Source organism: Stylophora pistillata, chromosome 1, assembly GCF_964205215.1.
Source record: "Stylophora pistillata chromosome 1, jaStyPist1.2, whole genome shotgun sequence".
Lineage (NCBI taxonomy): Eukaryota > Metazoa > Cnidaria > Anthozoa > Scleractinia > Pocilloporidae > Stylophora > Stylophora pistillata.
Window position 1 is genome coordinate 9,360,389 of NC_142519.1, and position 15,603 is coordinate 9,375,991.

General features: G+C 37.3%; 2 protein-coding genes across 2 annotated transcripts; both read left to right on the forward strand.

The window, feature by feature from the left end:
* Positions 1-323: 323 nt before the first annotated feature.
* On the forward strand, positions 324-11,292 carry LOC111326760 (actin-related protein 6). The gene is made up of 15 exons (XM_022930838.2): positions 324-425; positions 510-696; positions 887-949; positions 1,592-1,652; positions 3,981-4,119; positions 5,313-5,369; positions 5,767-5,806; positions 6,571-6,629; positions 7,030-7,108; positions 7,572-7,616; positions 7,728-7,791; positions 8,423-8,482; positions 9,141-9,216; positions 10,105-10,167; positions 10,621-11,292. Exons 1-15 carry the CDS (start codon positions 355-357, stop codon positions 10,751-10,753), a joined length of 1,197 nt encoding a protein of 398 aa, XP_022786573.2. The 5' UTR covers positions 324-354; the 3' UTR covers positions 10,754-11,292.
* Positions 11,293-11,428: 136 nt separating this feature from the next.
* LOC111326717 (uncharacterized) lies at positions 11,429-13,888 on the forward strand. The gene is made up of 2 exons (XM_088734862.1): positions 11,429-13,475; positions 13,594-13,888. Exon 1 carries the CDS (start codon positions 12,265-12,267, stop codon positions 13,429-13,431), a length of 1,167 nt encoding a protein of 388 aa, XP_088590988.1. The 5' UTR covers positions 11,429-12,264; the 3' UTR covers positions 13,432-13,475; positions 13,594-13,888.
* Positions 13,889-15,603: the final 1,715 nt, after the last annotated feature.

A 15,603-nucleotide genomic window follows, 5' to 3' on the forward strand; every position in this document is an offset into this window, starting at 1 on the left:
TTCTTTAACGGCTGTTGACATATATGATTTTCATATATAATTATTCACAAACGACCTGTCACCTCACAGGTTTATTATGAACCAACATAATGATCAGCTCCCAATTGGCTTGTTAACTCAGTTGGTAGAGCACTGCGTTTCTGTTTTAAACCTCCAGTAGTTATACCAATAGTTTTCTTGAGTGCTTGTTTTGTAAGAGTTTCCAACTCTCAGTCATCTTATTGACTGATGCATGACAACAATTCATTTTGGGTGGTCTCAGCATGAAAATCCACCTGAATTATATTATTCATACCCGGTGCCACTCCTTGTTCGCCATCCGGGGAGCCCTGGAGGGAAGGCAGGAAATCCAAGATGGTGGTTCTGGTGCTAGATAATGGCGCCAGTTCAGCGAAAGTCGGATTTAACACAGCTGATAGTCCAAGGTATGGAATCAACCGCACTTAAACATTGAGAAATAACTTAACCTTGCTTACGAAAACTTAATGGTGCTTGGTTTCTCTTTTCAGGCTTATACCGAACTGTATTTTCAAAGCGAAGAGCGAAAGAAGAAAGTTGTTTATTGGCGATCAACTCGAAGAGTGTAAAGATTATTCCGGATTATTTTACCTTCTACCTTTTCAAAAGGGCTTCTTAGTGAACTGGGATGTAGAGAAGCAGATATGGGATTACATGTATGGTAAAGAGGTTATGAAGGTAGTTTGACCTAGATTTGATCTGTAAAGTGAGCGTGTTTTTGTTTGATGATGTTCCTGGAGGTTCACAGAATTTTTCTCAACTAATGTCACAAATAACTCGTAGCTGAAACGAATGTTAAGAAAGAAATTTGTATTTTTCATTCCTTTGTTATTGACACATTGTAATTTAACTTTATGTCGTTTTCTAGGTTGATTTTCCTGAAACAACCATTCTGATGACTGAACCGCACTTTAACTTTACCTCTATCAAGGTGGGTTCAATTACAGTGCAGGAAAAGGTTGAAAAGAGTTATTTGTTATTTATTTTGTTTATTTGTTTTATTTTATGTAGTATGAGGCTTAGTAATGCAAGGGTAATTGTACATGTGAAGAACAGCTCCCTGAAAAAACCTGACAGATAACTGACAGGCCACTGACAGGTATTTCAGTTGGCTGACAGTCCCCCAACAGGTTTTTTCACATAGTTTTTCTACACAGTTACAGTGAAAAAAAGCTGTAGTTAGTTTAGAACACCCAATGAAGGCTCAAAACAGTGGTTAGTTCAGGGACTCTTCTATGTCATTAGTTTTCTGGCATTCTCATATCACATGGGTGTCTGTTATGTCATCATTTCCATGTACTTATTTTGGCTGAAACCTTTATATCAAATATAACTGCATATCATCATTAATGTATTATTATTCATTTATTCTAGTTTAGCTTATTCCTTTTTACTACATTTTAATCACTCGAAGATATTAGCTTACAGCTAATCTTAAATTCGAGGTAAATAAAGTTTATGTATGTATGTATGCATGTGTACAATCCAAGTGATGATTAAAATAGCTCGGAGGATGCAGATATTTGTGCATGGTTCATGTACATGAATGTAACATGTCTTGGTTACTCACTAGGATGCTACAGATGAAATTTTGTTTGAAGAATATAATTTCAAAGCCCTGTGCCGAATATCAGGTAAGTCGCTTTGTAGAGATTGGTGTAGTCATATCACATTTGTTGTTATCAGTGCCTGAAATACTCAAATACTTAACCCTTTAACTCCCAGAAAAGATCAGCATGTAACTTCACCCTACTATATCCATACCTTGTTCAGCAAACTTGTGATGAGAATACTCAAACATATCAAGTAGAAGTTTGTGGAGGTGTGGTGGCCTCATGGTTGGTGCACTTGACTCTGGATCAAGTGGTCCGGGTTCAAGCCCTGGCCGGGGACATTGTGTTGTGTTCTTAGGCAAGACACTTTACTCTCACAGTGCCTCTCTTCACCCAGGTGTATTAAATGGGTACCAGCAAACTTAATGCTGGGGGTAACTCTGTGATGGAGTAGCATCCCATCCAGGGGGGAGTAGAAATACTCCTAGTCGCTTCATGCTACAGAAACCGGAGTTAAGCACCAACCTGACGGGCCACTGGCTTGTAAACAGACTTTACCTTTACCTCAGGTAGAGGTTATCTTGATTTAAAATCAAATTCTCATAACTGATTTACTACTGGAGAGGAGAATTAACAATCAGGCTCCGATTGTTCAAAGGGCGGATAACGCTATCCAACGGATAAATCGCTATCCAGTGGATAAGTGTTACCAAAACGTACTGTGCTATCCACTGGATAGAGATTTATCCAGTGTATAGCATTATCCATCTTTCGAACAACCGGGACCTGATCTTTGGAGTTAAGTGTTAATGCACCAATGTTGATGAAATTAATGTTGATAAAATTCATGAAATAAGGTTATTTCTTTTATTTGGTTATACCAGCTAAGTTGAAATTGTAAATTGGCCATCGTAAAGAGTTAAAAAGCTGGTGTTTCAAGCATTAGTCCTTAGTCAGAGTGAAGAACAAAGGGCTAATGCTCGAAGGTCAGCTTTTTCACTCTTTATGGTGGGCAATTTACAATTTCAACTTGGTTGATATAACCAAATTACCTTGTTACCCCCACCGATGTAGCACCACAGTTTCTTTTAATTAGAAACTGACCCCCTTTATTGATTTCTTTTATGTTTAGGAATAATTTTGTGTGCTTGTTATGTTTGTCAGTATTTTCACCCTCATGATGCATTGAAAGGATTGTTTTTGGAAGAGAGCACTGTCTTATAGTCTAACATATACAATTTTAACAACAACAAACATATGAAACATATGTGTGAACTGCGGTTATGAGACGTATATGAGAACGATTCTTCGCAGTAAAGCACTATTTGAGCAATAGTGAAAATCAGACCTGAAAAAAATTTCAGGCCTGTACGGGATTCGAACCACTGACCTCTGCGATACTAGTGCAGCGCTCTACCAATTGAGCTAACAAGCCAACTGGGAGCAGGCCATCAAATTAATTCGATATAAACCCGTAGATGATAAATCAAACAACAACAAACATATGAAACATATGTGTGAACTGCGGTTATGAGACGTATATGAGAACGATTCTTCGCAGTAAAGCACTATTTGAGCAATAGTGAAAATCAGACCTGAAAAAAATTTCAGGCCTGTACGGGATTCGAACCACTGACCTCTGCGATACTAGTGCAGCGCTCTACCAATTGAGCTAACAAGCCATATACGTCTCATAACCGCAGTTCACACATATGTTTCATATGTTTGTTGTTGTTTGATTTATCATCTACGGGTTTATATCGAATTAATTTGATGGCCTGCTCCCAGTTGGCTTGTTAGCTCAATTGGTAGAGCGCTGCACTAGTATCGCAGAGGTCAGTGGTTCGAATCCCGTACAGGCCTGAAATTTTTTTCAGGTCTGATTTTCACTATTGCTCAAATAGTGCTTTACTGCGAAGAATCGTTCTCATATACATATACAATTTTATTGAGATGGGCCAATCTGTACTGTTGATAAAAAGTCATGCAACACAATGGACGATATAATTATCTTAAAAGATTACTAAATAATCATGGCATGCACAAATTTGTAATTAAAATAGCTTTAGGGTAGGTATGATAAACAATTATTCTACCAGCATGCATTGGATGCGAGATGGTAGATAGCTAATGAGGCCCATAGGGCCGAGTTGGCTCTTATCATCTTATATCCAACAAGCATGAGTGGAATAATTGTTTAATTAAAAATGCCACAGAATGTAAATAAATTTTCCCGAATTTATTTTGTAAGAACAAACAGGATGTTAGATGTACAAAAACACTTTTGGGTTAACTCGTCTTCATGACCAGTGAAGGCTGAGCCAATGAAAACTCTTGAACTGCACTATCTAATCATCCAGGTTTGATAATGGTTATTACTAACTTTTATTATCTGTTCTTTATTCCAAGCTGCCCAATTGAGTGCCTTCAAATGTCACAAAGAAGAAGTAGACAAACGTCTTATATGCCTGGTTGTAGATACTGGATATTCATTTACACACATTGTGCCTGTTGTCAATGGAAAAATATTAAAGAAAGGCATAAAAAGGTGTGTTGCATTCAAGGAGAGCTTGTGTTTGGCCTTCTTGCTCAAAATATGTGAAGACAGTGATATTACAATGATCTACTTGTAATGTCAACATAAGGTGACATTTTGAGCATTAATGCTCAAAGCATCAACTGTAGAATCTCTTAAAGTGCACCTACACCCAAAAATTTTTTTTCGCTTAACGAAGTAAGCTTATTTTTTTGAGTATTTCTGCGCAAAAATTTTTTTATTTGCTCAAATCTTCAATTTTCTATGCCCAGTCAAAATACGGAAAATCGGCCGCCATCTTGCCCCACGACCGAGTTTAAAGAGGAATGGCTCTAGTGGGTAATGTGACGTCAAATCGAGAACACGAAAGTCTGCTTTTCACACATTTTCACTTGTTTGGGAAGGTTGTAGTCGATAATTGTCCGAAAATATGCCGACTAAGTGTGCTGTAGAAGGATGTAGCAACGTGCGAAATTTGGAAGAGGGTATCGCGCTCCATACAATCTTCATACAACACACCTAGTAGGCATATTTCGGACGATATCGACGACAATCTTCCCAAACAAGTGAAAATGTGTGAGATGCAGACTTTCGTGTTCTCGATTTGACGTCACATTACCCGCTAGAGCCATTCTTCTTTAAACTCGGTCGTGGGGCAAGATGGCGGCCGATTTTCCGTATTTTGACTGGGCATAGAAAATTGAAGATTTGAGCAAATAAAAAAATTTTTGCGCAGAAATACTCAAAAAAATAAGCTTACTTCGTTAAGCGAAAAAAATTTTTTGAGTGTAGGTGCACTTTAACAACTCATTGATAAAACGGATACTCATAAAACCAAATTATCATAGTTTCTTTCTTGAACATCCTCTATTTATAATTTTTAGATCACGATATATGTATATGTCAACCTTGGCTGAAGGATTATTGCTCTGAAAGAGATGAGAAAAGATACTTGAAATTATACTTGATATGTAAAAAAAAAAAATACATTTGCTCAAACAAAAAATTATGAATTACCAATGAAGCAGAAAAATTGTCCTGGTTGACATCTTTTCTTCTTGCTGAAAGTGATACTGCAATGAGAAGATTAAATAAATGTAACAGACGTAACAAACTAACTTACACAAGGAAGATAGAAATTTCATACCTTCTTTTTTTACTTTTTGATTACTAAAATGTATTCACAACTCTGCTCTTTGTTGTAGGATTAATGTTGGTGGAAAACTGTTGACTAACCACCTAAAGGAAATCTTATCTTACAGGTAAACAAAAGATCTTTAAATTAGGATTTATGTTTAGAGGACTTGAATCTTGATATAGACACCTTGAGGATATTTCCTGTGAAGGTGTCACTTTTCTAGGGATGATTTCATTCTGAGGTGGTGATCGAGAACCACATTTGCACGTTGCCTTTCAGATGGACTGATTATCAGAGAAGACATTTACGCATGCCTATCTGTCTTAGTCAAACAGTCTGGCTTCATCCCAAAACAACTGCTAAGTGCATAATTAACATGGTAGTGGAACAGCTTTTCACTGATCTCACTTCACTTTAACCTCACCTCAGTATTGAGTTTTAGGCGAGACTCCCATTTAGGAAGGAGAGGGAATCTTACTCAAAGTTATGAACATAATATTTTACATATTTTCAACTTATAGGCAACTGCATGTGTTAGATGAAACATATGTCATTAATCAGGTAGGGAAGTTTCTATGTAAGTAGGAATCCTATTTGACAGACATGTAAAAGTGACTGTTTGCTGCATATTGAGTTCTTTAATTGTAACTTACAGTTCTAGGAAATTTTATTGAACTTAGTACTCAGTTAAGGCTATAGTGATGATCACAAGTGTAGCTGAAGAAAGACAAATTCAGTTGGATTGTTAGTGCTGTGCAACCGAGCTGTATTTAGGAACTTTAAGTTTAGATCAGGGTTATTTTACAGTTCTAGGAAATTTTATTGAACTTAGTACTCAGTTAAGGCTATAGTGATGATCACAAGTGTAGCTGAAGAAAGACAAATTCAGTTGGATTGTTAGTGCTGTGCAACCGAGCTGTATTTAGGAACTTTAAGTTTAGATCAGGGTTAAACAATTGTTTTCTACAAAAAATTGTATGTGATTTACTATGGGATTGTTAGTGCTCTGCAGCTGAGCTGTATTTAGGAACTTTCAGTCTGAATCAGGGTTAAATAATTGTTTTCTATTAATTAAAATTAATTATATGTAGTTTATAGTTGATCAATTTATTGCTTAATAGTTTATCAAAAGTGATAGTGAGTTGATGGTAGACCTGTAATTAGCTGACTATTGGCCATCCTACTAACAGGATATTTACTGAGATATTGACCGAGGGTGCCAACACCTCATGGGACCTGTCATCCCTAAATTATGGTTCAGAAATGAGCTATAACACTATAACTGTAGCCTTTACACTTTCTAACTGTTGACTTTTCTTTCCTAGGTTAAAGAGGACACTTGTTATGTATCAGATGACTTTTATAGAGATATGAATATCTCTAGGTACTTAATAAGTTGCTTGCAAAGTGAGGAAGTAGAAAAATGAATGAATACTTCTTAGTTTGCAGATTCTCACAGCTATCGACATATAATTTGAATTGTGTTGTCGTTAAACGGTGTTATCCTTGTTTAAAAATCCTATCTTTTTTAATATGTAAGGGTATAACCGTCAATCAGTTTTAAAGTGGAAATCTCATTGGTTAGGTTTGTTTTAGAGAAGCATCCAAAAATACAGTGTACTAATTAAAATGGTTTTCTGAACAGTACTTCCACAAGGCAAATGCATGAAACAGTTTAAGAGAATCTTAACTCAATTATTTTCCAAGTAAAACCAAAAGTTTAATTTTGTTTAGACAAAGGAATCAATCATATATGTACATCTCCATTTCCATGTTTCCTGTAGGCTCAAAGGTGCCAAAAACACAGTTGTGAGGGATTATGTGTTGCCTGACTATACCCATTTGAAGCGAGGCTATGTTAAGGTCAGTCTTTCTTCTTCACAAACAACTTTTAGGGTAACACTGAACTTGAGGTGTTGATCATCACTTACAAAGTTGTGGCTAAGTCGTCTAGGCAAACTTTTGACCCCTTTTTGTCCAGAAAACTGATAATTTGATGAGAAACAACCTGGCATGCTCTTAAATGAAAATCTAACTGTAAAAGCACGTCTACTCCTCCGCTTAGTTATTCACATAAGTAGTTCAATATTGTATCCTAGTGTGTAAATACGATCAAATTGGGCTTCTTCTCAGTTAAAAATAAATCTGTGGCCCAACATTTTACATTTATTTAAAGTCACTTAACCTGTCTGTGACCACAATTCTTTTAAGTACTTTGTAGCTTTCAAAACAATTATTTGTAGGCTCCATTTTAAATTTGGTAAGGATAATATGTACTGCATGGGGATTGTTAAGCAGTAATTTTAATAAAGTGTTATTGTCTCAGTCAGCAACAGAAATGTGGCTTGGAACTAGGAAAGAAAATGAGCAGGTTTGTATAATTAGAATTCTTATCAATTATCTGTTTTCATTTAGGAAAATTGAGGTGCCCTTGATGTACATGTAATTGATTCTATGCTTTTGCTTTACATGTAAACTGTAGATCTTACGAATGAACAATGAAAGATTTGCTGTTCCAGAGTTGTTGTTTCATCCGTCAGATATAGGTAAAATAATTTGAAATATTCATAATTGTAATTGTTGGTTATTTATAGAAGAATAGTTGCCAATTTTCAGTTCTCTATCAGTGTTATCAATGATGCTTTAGTTTCAATGATATCTTGTGCACCGGTTCGTCAGCATATAATGAAGATGTTTGGATTCTTGCAAGTTCATGCTTTTAATTTCTGTTTGAAAAAAAATTTTCTATGGGATACAGCTGTATTTGCAGATATTGGTGTCAATGATAACAAGGCCAGTATACACAGTCAGCCAATAGAGTGTAAAATAATTTGGGCTCAAGAATGATGCAATTTGCAATGTGCTCTTTCTTATAAATTGGATTTTGGTAAAGTGTTTTACATTTGGTTATCATTTCTTTTTCTTTTACACAAACCATTTACCACTCTACAACAACAGTTCCCAGCTCCGAAATTTTGATCTTCAATGAAATTGCAGACCAACGCCATGTATAAAATTCCCTGTGCAAATTGTTCCTGGTGTCATATTGGGGAAACCAGAAGGGCCTTTAATACCCGAAAAAAAGAACATTTGAGAAATATCAAAACTGCGGCCAAAAGTTCTAGAATTCCTGGCTATGGTGCTTCAATATTTTCACAAATTTCTTTTTCCATTTAGGAATCCATGAAATGGGAATACCAGAAGCAATAATTCATTCGATAGAACAATTGCCAGTGGGTAAGTGAGTCAACATCACAATCATTTGAACAAATACAGTTTTATGCTGTTATAGCAATTGCTCACGCAAGGAGAGAGCTCTGCTGGCTTTCATTTTACCTCATTCCCTCTTGCATTTATACTCATTCACTCTGTTAGTTAAGTGAGGAATCAGTCAATTACACATTGAATCTCTTCGTCAGTCAACAATTGATCAATCTTCTGAGAACTAGTTTAGTTGGGAGATGCCACTGGTAAGCTGATGTGAACATTTTGTATTGATTTATAGACTCGCTTGGAAAGAAATCCAAATTATATACAAGTCAGAGAAAGTAACTACAACCTTAAGTCAACAATTATTACAAAATATTTGAAAGACAATGCCCCCTTGGAGTGGTCATGTAAACCTGGATAATCATTACAAGGGAGTTTGCCTTCATGGTTTGCTCTAACTGATGTAAACCACCTTTTTTTTTCATTCATGTTTTTCTTCTATGTATTCTTAGCTTGTTGGTATGGTATTTTGCTTCCCCAGAAAACATAATGTTGCTAGATCTTTTTAATCATTATCGGTTGACACCACAAGCCTGAACGTTTGTTAGTTTACTTGAAAATTACAAGTTAATCACATTTCTGCAAGTTGCAATCAACACTTTTTTATTTCCTGGATTATTTTCAGAAATGCAGCCTCATTGTTATATGAACATACTTTTGACTGGAGGATGTTCACTGTTCCCAGGAATGAAAGAAAGAGTGTAATGAATAAATTTTGGTTTGGTTTAAATAGTGCAGTTGTGGCCAAATTGATTCTGTTTGTGTGTGTTTCATGGCTATTTGTGTTGGTCATGACTAGCTCTCCATAGTTTCTGTAAACATACCACAAGAGTAATGATTACGAAAATAATAACTGTCTTCAAATTTATGTCAATGACTCAAGAAGTTGCGCACTAACTATTTTTAGTATAATTTCAGAGCTGAGCAAAGAGTTTCCAGCAATCTGAGTGGTCGAGCGGTTCCTTATATGACGCTATATAAACCGCTCCACGCGGTTTATATAAAATGTTAAAATAAAATGTTAATAAATGTTACTAAAATGTTATGATTTTAGAAATTTCTCTGTTGTTCAGCTCTGAAATTATACCAAAACAATTATTCGCCTCAGGTTCGGTGAATATATATAGATCTTATTAACCAAGCGCGAGGGCCGTACTGGGAGAATATCGGCCCGAGGTCTTGACAGTACGGACCGAGCGCAAGCTTATACGACTGAAGTTCAAAGGGACACAAGTGCGGTATCATTCGGGACCATTCGGGACAGTGCCCGGTCCAATACTTAGAGAATATTGACCGGCAATAGAGCATTTTGATTGGTTGATTTTAGTTATTGGCCCTCTGACTGCCCAAGACGTGTAATAATGTCGAATAATCCCCTCGACTTCGTCTCGGGGATTATTCGACGATATTCACCTCACCTTCGGCGAATAATTGTTAAATAGACGACACTGTACGCTGAACACTATTGTTGTAAAAAGATTCATTATTGATGAAAGTTAACGTACAGTTATGATTAGAATCAAGATTGTTTCAGTGATGCAAAGAAAGATTGTGACATTTAAGCAATAATTTCTCTCCTTTTGGTTTAGTTTCTCCGAGGTTCGATCACTTGCTCCTTGTGATGTAGACGTTGCTGTTTATTGCCCATCAAAGTAAGGCTTTGCACAGAATTTTTTAAATCCTGCGATTTATGTTACATTTACGTTAGTACCGGAGAAGTTTACAGATATTTATTTTGTAAAGAAATAGTTAAAAAGAAAGCAATGCTAAACTAAGGTTTGAAGTTTTACCCGGTTTTGCATTAGCTTTGTTTTACTGCGCTTTGTGTTTGGTCCAGAAAATTCGATCCTGTCAGCCAATCACATCCAAACTGAAAACTGAAATCAATCGCAGCATTTTAGTTGTTTTGAATTTTTGTGCTGGGAATTGTTCCCAAGAAAATTTCTTTGAGCCCTCGTTGGACTTGGTAAAATTGTTTTTGTTTTTCCTGCACGCCATTTGTGCGTAATGCACTATACGAGGTGCTTCGGGGCTAATGTAGGATTCCAAGTACATCTGCGCCATGGTTTTTATTTTTTTAACCGTTAACTTTTTGTTTCATCTAGGCCTGTAACACATGCTTGGGATGGTGGAGTTGCTCTGTCGAAGACCGACATGTTTGCTAGTAAGATGTGTGTGACTAAAGCCGAGTACGACGAACACGGAAAGAACATCTGCAGAGAAAAATTCGATTCTTGATTCTGCTGTATTTGTCATTTTAGATCTTTCTCGTCAATTGCTGTTGCATATCAACTACTAGAGAGATAGTTGGAAGCCTGAGAGAACCATGTGATTCACTTTTTGGGGCTTTCAGAGTAAGTCGCTCTGTAACTGATTTTGCGATATGGTACGTTATCAAGCAAAGTTAGGACGATTTGAAATTATTGACGAAGTGAAAGAACTCTTCGTACCTATGTCAAAAGCCACATTTTCTGACTTCATGGGAGCAGAATACTCCAGTTCCTCGGCTCTGTACATATAGTCGTACAGATTCATTCCAGGAGCACGTTCAAACGCTGTACCGCCGCCATGCTTGACCGCCTCTGGAAAGGCCAGCATGGTACACGGAAGGCAAGGCATGATGGTCGAAATAGCGGTTATTGGTGGCTAATTTTACAAGGCTAAGTCACTTTTGTTGGCATCTAGCAGGAACAGTTGTGCACGTTTTTATACCTATGATCTCATAGTTGGAACAGGAAAGGACGTTATGGAGGCTCAATAAAGTCCTAACGCCACAATTTGGGTACTTTGTGTCTTTTTTTCAGTCTTTAGTAATTTGCAGATCTCTACTCTAAAATTCTTCCGGTGTCTAAACAAGGAACTTTTGCCTTTTACTTGCCATTTGCACACTGACTAGATTGTCTGAATAGAGATTATGTTTTGGAGAAAACAAGTTTTCGAAGTTTATCAAGGGTTCCCTCATGTGCCTTTCCTCAATTTTTTTTTCTCTATTTCGGCTGTGTCCTTTGATTTCCACATTAAATGGGATTGTTTTTTGACTGATTTGGAAACGCCTGGTTCTTTTTACCTCTTACTTCCACTCCCCTCTGGCTCTTTTCGTAGTATTTATCACTCACGAGAAAAAATCGCAGATCATTTTTATTACGTTTCTTCAGTTATAATATTTATGTGCAATATTTGATATGCCGGTGGAATGATGTTCAGTCGAAGTTACACAGCACCAACTAAAAATGAGTAACTGCGGTCAAATGTGATATCACGACTCGTCTACTCGGCCCACTTGGTGAAAATTGTACGAAATGTGAACTTAGGACAATAGCTACTAAGGGGACTGTAACAAGTATGGTTTATCATGTCATTATACTCGCAAAGAAAAGCACATTTTCTCGGGAATAAGTACAAAAATATGTAAGATTTTATGGGATCGATAATGGAAAGATTTGTATATCTCTCCACAAAAAAGATGTACTCGACACACCAAATGAATCTAGAGTTGCTTGAATGATATTAAGGATATATTTGTTGAGAACATTTTAAGACGGATTTGGATGCTACGTGCAAAACGGGGGATTTGTCATTTATTTCTGTTGGTGGTACGTGTATGCCCCGTTCTCATTTCACGTTGGGAATATGGAATGCAGTTTGAACATGTCACACAACATGTTCCCCCGGAACTTTCTCTTGAATGTTGCGTGACGAGCCCTGTCGACATCCGCTGGACGGGGACTCCGATGTAAGGAATAAAGAATATGGCTGAAGGAACTTTCGCAGAAGAGAAACTTATTTCATCCATGTTCTCAGGAATATGGAAAAGCCGCTGCTTAAGTGTTGTGGTGTCATTAGGTGTTCCAGAATTGTTGTGTAACTCAATCACTCCTGTTAACGTTCAAGAGATCGCAGAGCGAACCGGTTGCCACACAGACGAGAAGATCTACAAGGTTTTGAGAACCATGGCTCAGTGGGGAATAGGAGAGGAACTAAGCGAGAAACACTTTAAGGCCAATCGAGCCATGGAGTTACTGAGAAGAGACAAAGGACCAAGTCTTGGCCATATGGTTGACTACTATGGAAGCGATGAAGTTTGGGCCGCCATGTTGGCCTTTCCAGAGGCAGTCAAGTATGGCGATACAGCGTTTGAACGTGCTCATGGAATGAATCTGTACGACTACATGTACAGAGCTGGGAAACTGGAGTATTCTGTTCCCACAAAGTCAGAAAACATGGCTTCTGACATGGGTACGAACCAGAGGAGGTTAGAATTCGCACAGAATTACGATCGAGCAATGAGCATGTTGTCCCAGATGGAGTTAGACAGTGCGCAGCCAAGCTTAACTACCGTGTACCCCTGGGTTAAGTGCAAACGAATTATGGACATCGGGGGAGGAGAGGGTCAATTCTTGTCTCAAATTCTCAAAGTTCCAGGCTGTGAACATATTAAAGGAGTATTACTTGACTTTCCCGATGTAGTCGAGCGAGCCAAATTGTTCCTAACCAGAGAAAATATAGCAGACAACAGAGTGACTTTACTGAAAGGAGACATCTTGGATGGCATTCCGAACTGCAAAGAGGTAGATACAATCATTGTCAAAAATTTCCTTGTAATTTTTACAGAAGACGGGATGGTGAAAGTTTTGGAAAACTGTCGTCAAGTTCTTGCTAGACGTGGCAGATTTATTATCGTTAACAGTTGCAACCCTGAAGCCAGAGATACGGAGCATAATGTTACCAAAACTGGTTTACAGCAGGGTTTTCGTGGCATACACATCATGACGATGAGTAAGATGGGACATTTTAGAACGAAGAGTGAGTGGCTGAACTTGATTGACAGGTTGTGCAGTAGAGTGGCTTTTCAACTGAACGCAGTCTATGAGACCGGAGATGGTCCTACAATGTTTGAACTGTTAAAATGCGAATAGATGATCGTTTTTGTTTTTGGCAACACAAGAGTTGATGCTTTAAGGTTTGTCGTTTAATCTGCAGTTCTGTTTTTTATTTTTCGATGAAAAAAAAATTAACATACATTTCTTTTTCATGTGTTTTCACTTAAACCGAAAGAATGATGTGATATTTTTACTCAGGGAACACTGAAGCAGTCATAAATTAGAGGAGGGTGAAAGTACAACTTAACTATGGCGGATGATGTGAAAGTGCTTTGAAAAATAGAAAGTTGAGTTTCACAAGATTTCTCTGAATACTAATGGTTGATAAGAAATCTGCTTTCTTTCTGGAGGACACCGTGTGAGACGAAAGACATTCTTCCATTCCAGGTAGAGTTACAGTCCTGCAATAATTTTCCATAACATGTTTATTTTCCAAGTACTTTCTACCCCTATACCGTTAAAATGAATTCATATTAGAAATTGATCTAAAGTATCTCCAAGTATTTTTTTCTTATTTGCAGCTAGATTTTATACCATGATATGGCTTTGGTCGGTTTGTAGGAGTAAAAAAAAAATGCTGGATTGTAACGGGTTTTTTTTTTAACCAGACCATAGGACTTACTGCGAATGTTTTATTTTCGGATGATTTTGTACCATTAACACGTGCATGTACGAGTAAGAAAATTGCTTGGTCTAAGTATTATCAGTTTTTATTAGTTCGTAGGAGTTTTAAAATTAAAAGATAGGTATTGATGTCATATTTGTCTCCAAGACAAAAAACAAACAAACAAACAAACGGGTTGGTGTTGGTAATCGTCCCGGTTTGCAGTATTCTCTACCGGTTTCTCCAGTCAATTCTGCTACGACCTTTGATTTCCACATTGAATGGAATTGTTCTACAAATGGAAACATGGACCTGGTCCAGTTTTGCTGTAGAGTGGCTTTTCATATGAATGCAGTCCATGAGACTGCACATGGCCACACATTGTTCGAGTTGATAAAATGCGATTAAACCACTGTCTTTTTTACATATTAACCGTATTGTTCCTTTGGTTACAATAAATTTATGAAGTTCATATATTTTGAACTGCGGTATTAGATACGTATGATGCACGATCCTCGCAGTAGAGAGCGCTATTTATGCAATAGCGAAAATCAGACCTGAAAAAAATCAGGCCTGTACGGGATTCGAACCACTGACCTCTGCGATACTAGTGCAGCGCTCTATTACGAATCAACTTAACGGCATGCTCCCAGTTGGCTTGTTAGCTCATTTGGTAGAGCGCTGCACTAGTATCGCAGAGGTCAGTGGTTCGAATCCCGTACAGGCCTGGTTTTTTTCAGGTCTGATTTTCGCTATTGCTTAAATAGCGCTCTCTACTGCGAGGATCGTGCATCATACGTATTGTTCCTTTATTTCGCAATAATGGATTAAGAAAAAAAAAGTTTAATCTGGCTTCGATTTGTTGTCTTTGAACACAAGCTGAGAATAATGAGCACGATTTAGAAGCGCACTTAGTCATCCTAGCTCGAAGATTAAAAGAGGTCATCTATAAGAAGTAAATGAAAAAAACTTTTAGAGTTATGTCTATCAATTTACCAAACGCAAATTGGGTCATAAACCGCTAAAGTAAACACCACGAAATGAGGTGAAGCATTGCAATTCTGGAAGATACAGGTGTGAGCTCCATCACGATTCAATATCATGTCCCCACGTCTATAGATGAAAAAAAGAATTGAACACAGATTGCTGTTACTGTATATGTTGCAAATGAGAAGGCAGAACATGAAGTTGAGTATAAGATGTTTATCACCTCGAGGCCTTGCTAAATGCTGGCAGAAATCCACCATAGAAAATTATTAATCAGGCGAAGCATGTGCCGGATACGTGATGCGCCAACTAAAGCATTTAAGCGGATAACCTCCAAGGTCCTAAAAAGCCTTTTCTTGCCTCAGACCTCTCCCTCAGGTGCCTGGTCCTTTCGGCCTAATTCTCAGAAATTGGACACGCCACTTTCTTTGATCCTAACCGATCAAAACAGAGATTCTCAAGGGTAACACAAAAATTTGAAGCGTTCTGATACTCTTTTTTCCTTATACTTATGCCGTTGATTAAAAATTACTTTCTCTCAAACTTATGAGCGGAAAGAAGTATGGAGAAATTTTTTCTTCAACCGACGGTAGAATGAATGTAAAGGTAATGTGAAA

Coding starts and splice junctions, on each gene's coding strand:
- LOC111326717 (XM_088734862.1), top strand. CDS start 12,265: ATGGCTGAAGGAACTTTCGCAGAAGAGAAACTTATTTCATCCATGTTC.
- LOC111326760 (XM_022930838.2), top strand. CDS start 355: ATGGTGGTTCTGGTGCTAGATAATGGCGCCAGTTCAGCGAAAGTCGGA. Junction 1,653..3,980: donor AGCCCTGTGCCGAATATCAG/GTAAGTCGCTTT, acceptor CTTTATTCCAAG/CTGCCCAATTGAGTGCCTTC. Junction 10,168..10,620: donor GCTGTTTATTGCCCATCAAA/GTAAGGCTTTGC, acceptor TGTTTCATCTAG/GCCTGTAACACATGCTTGGG.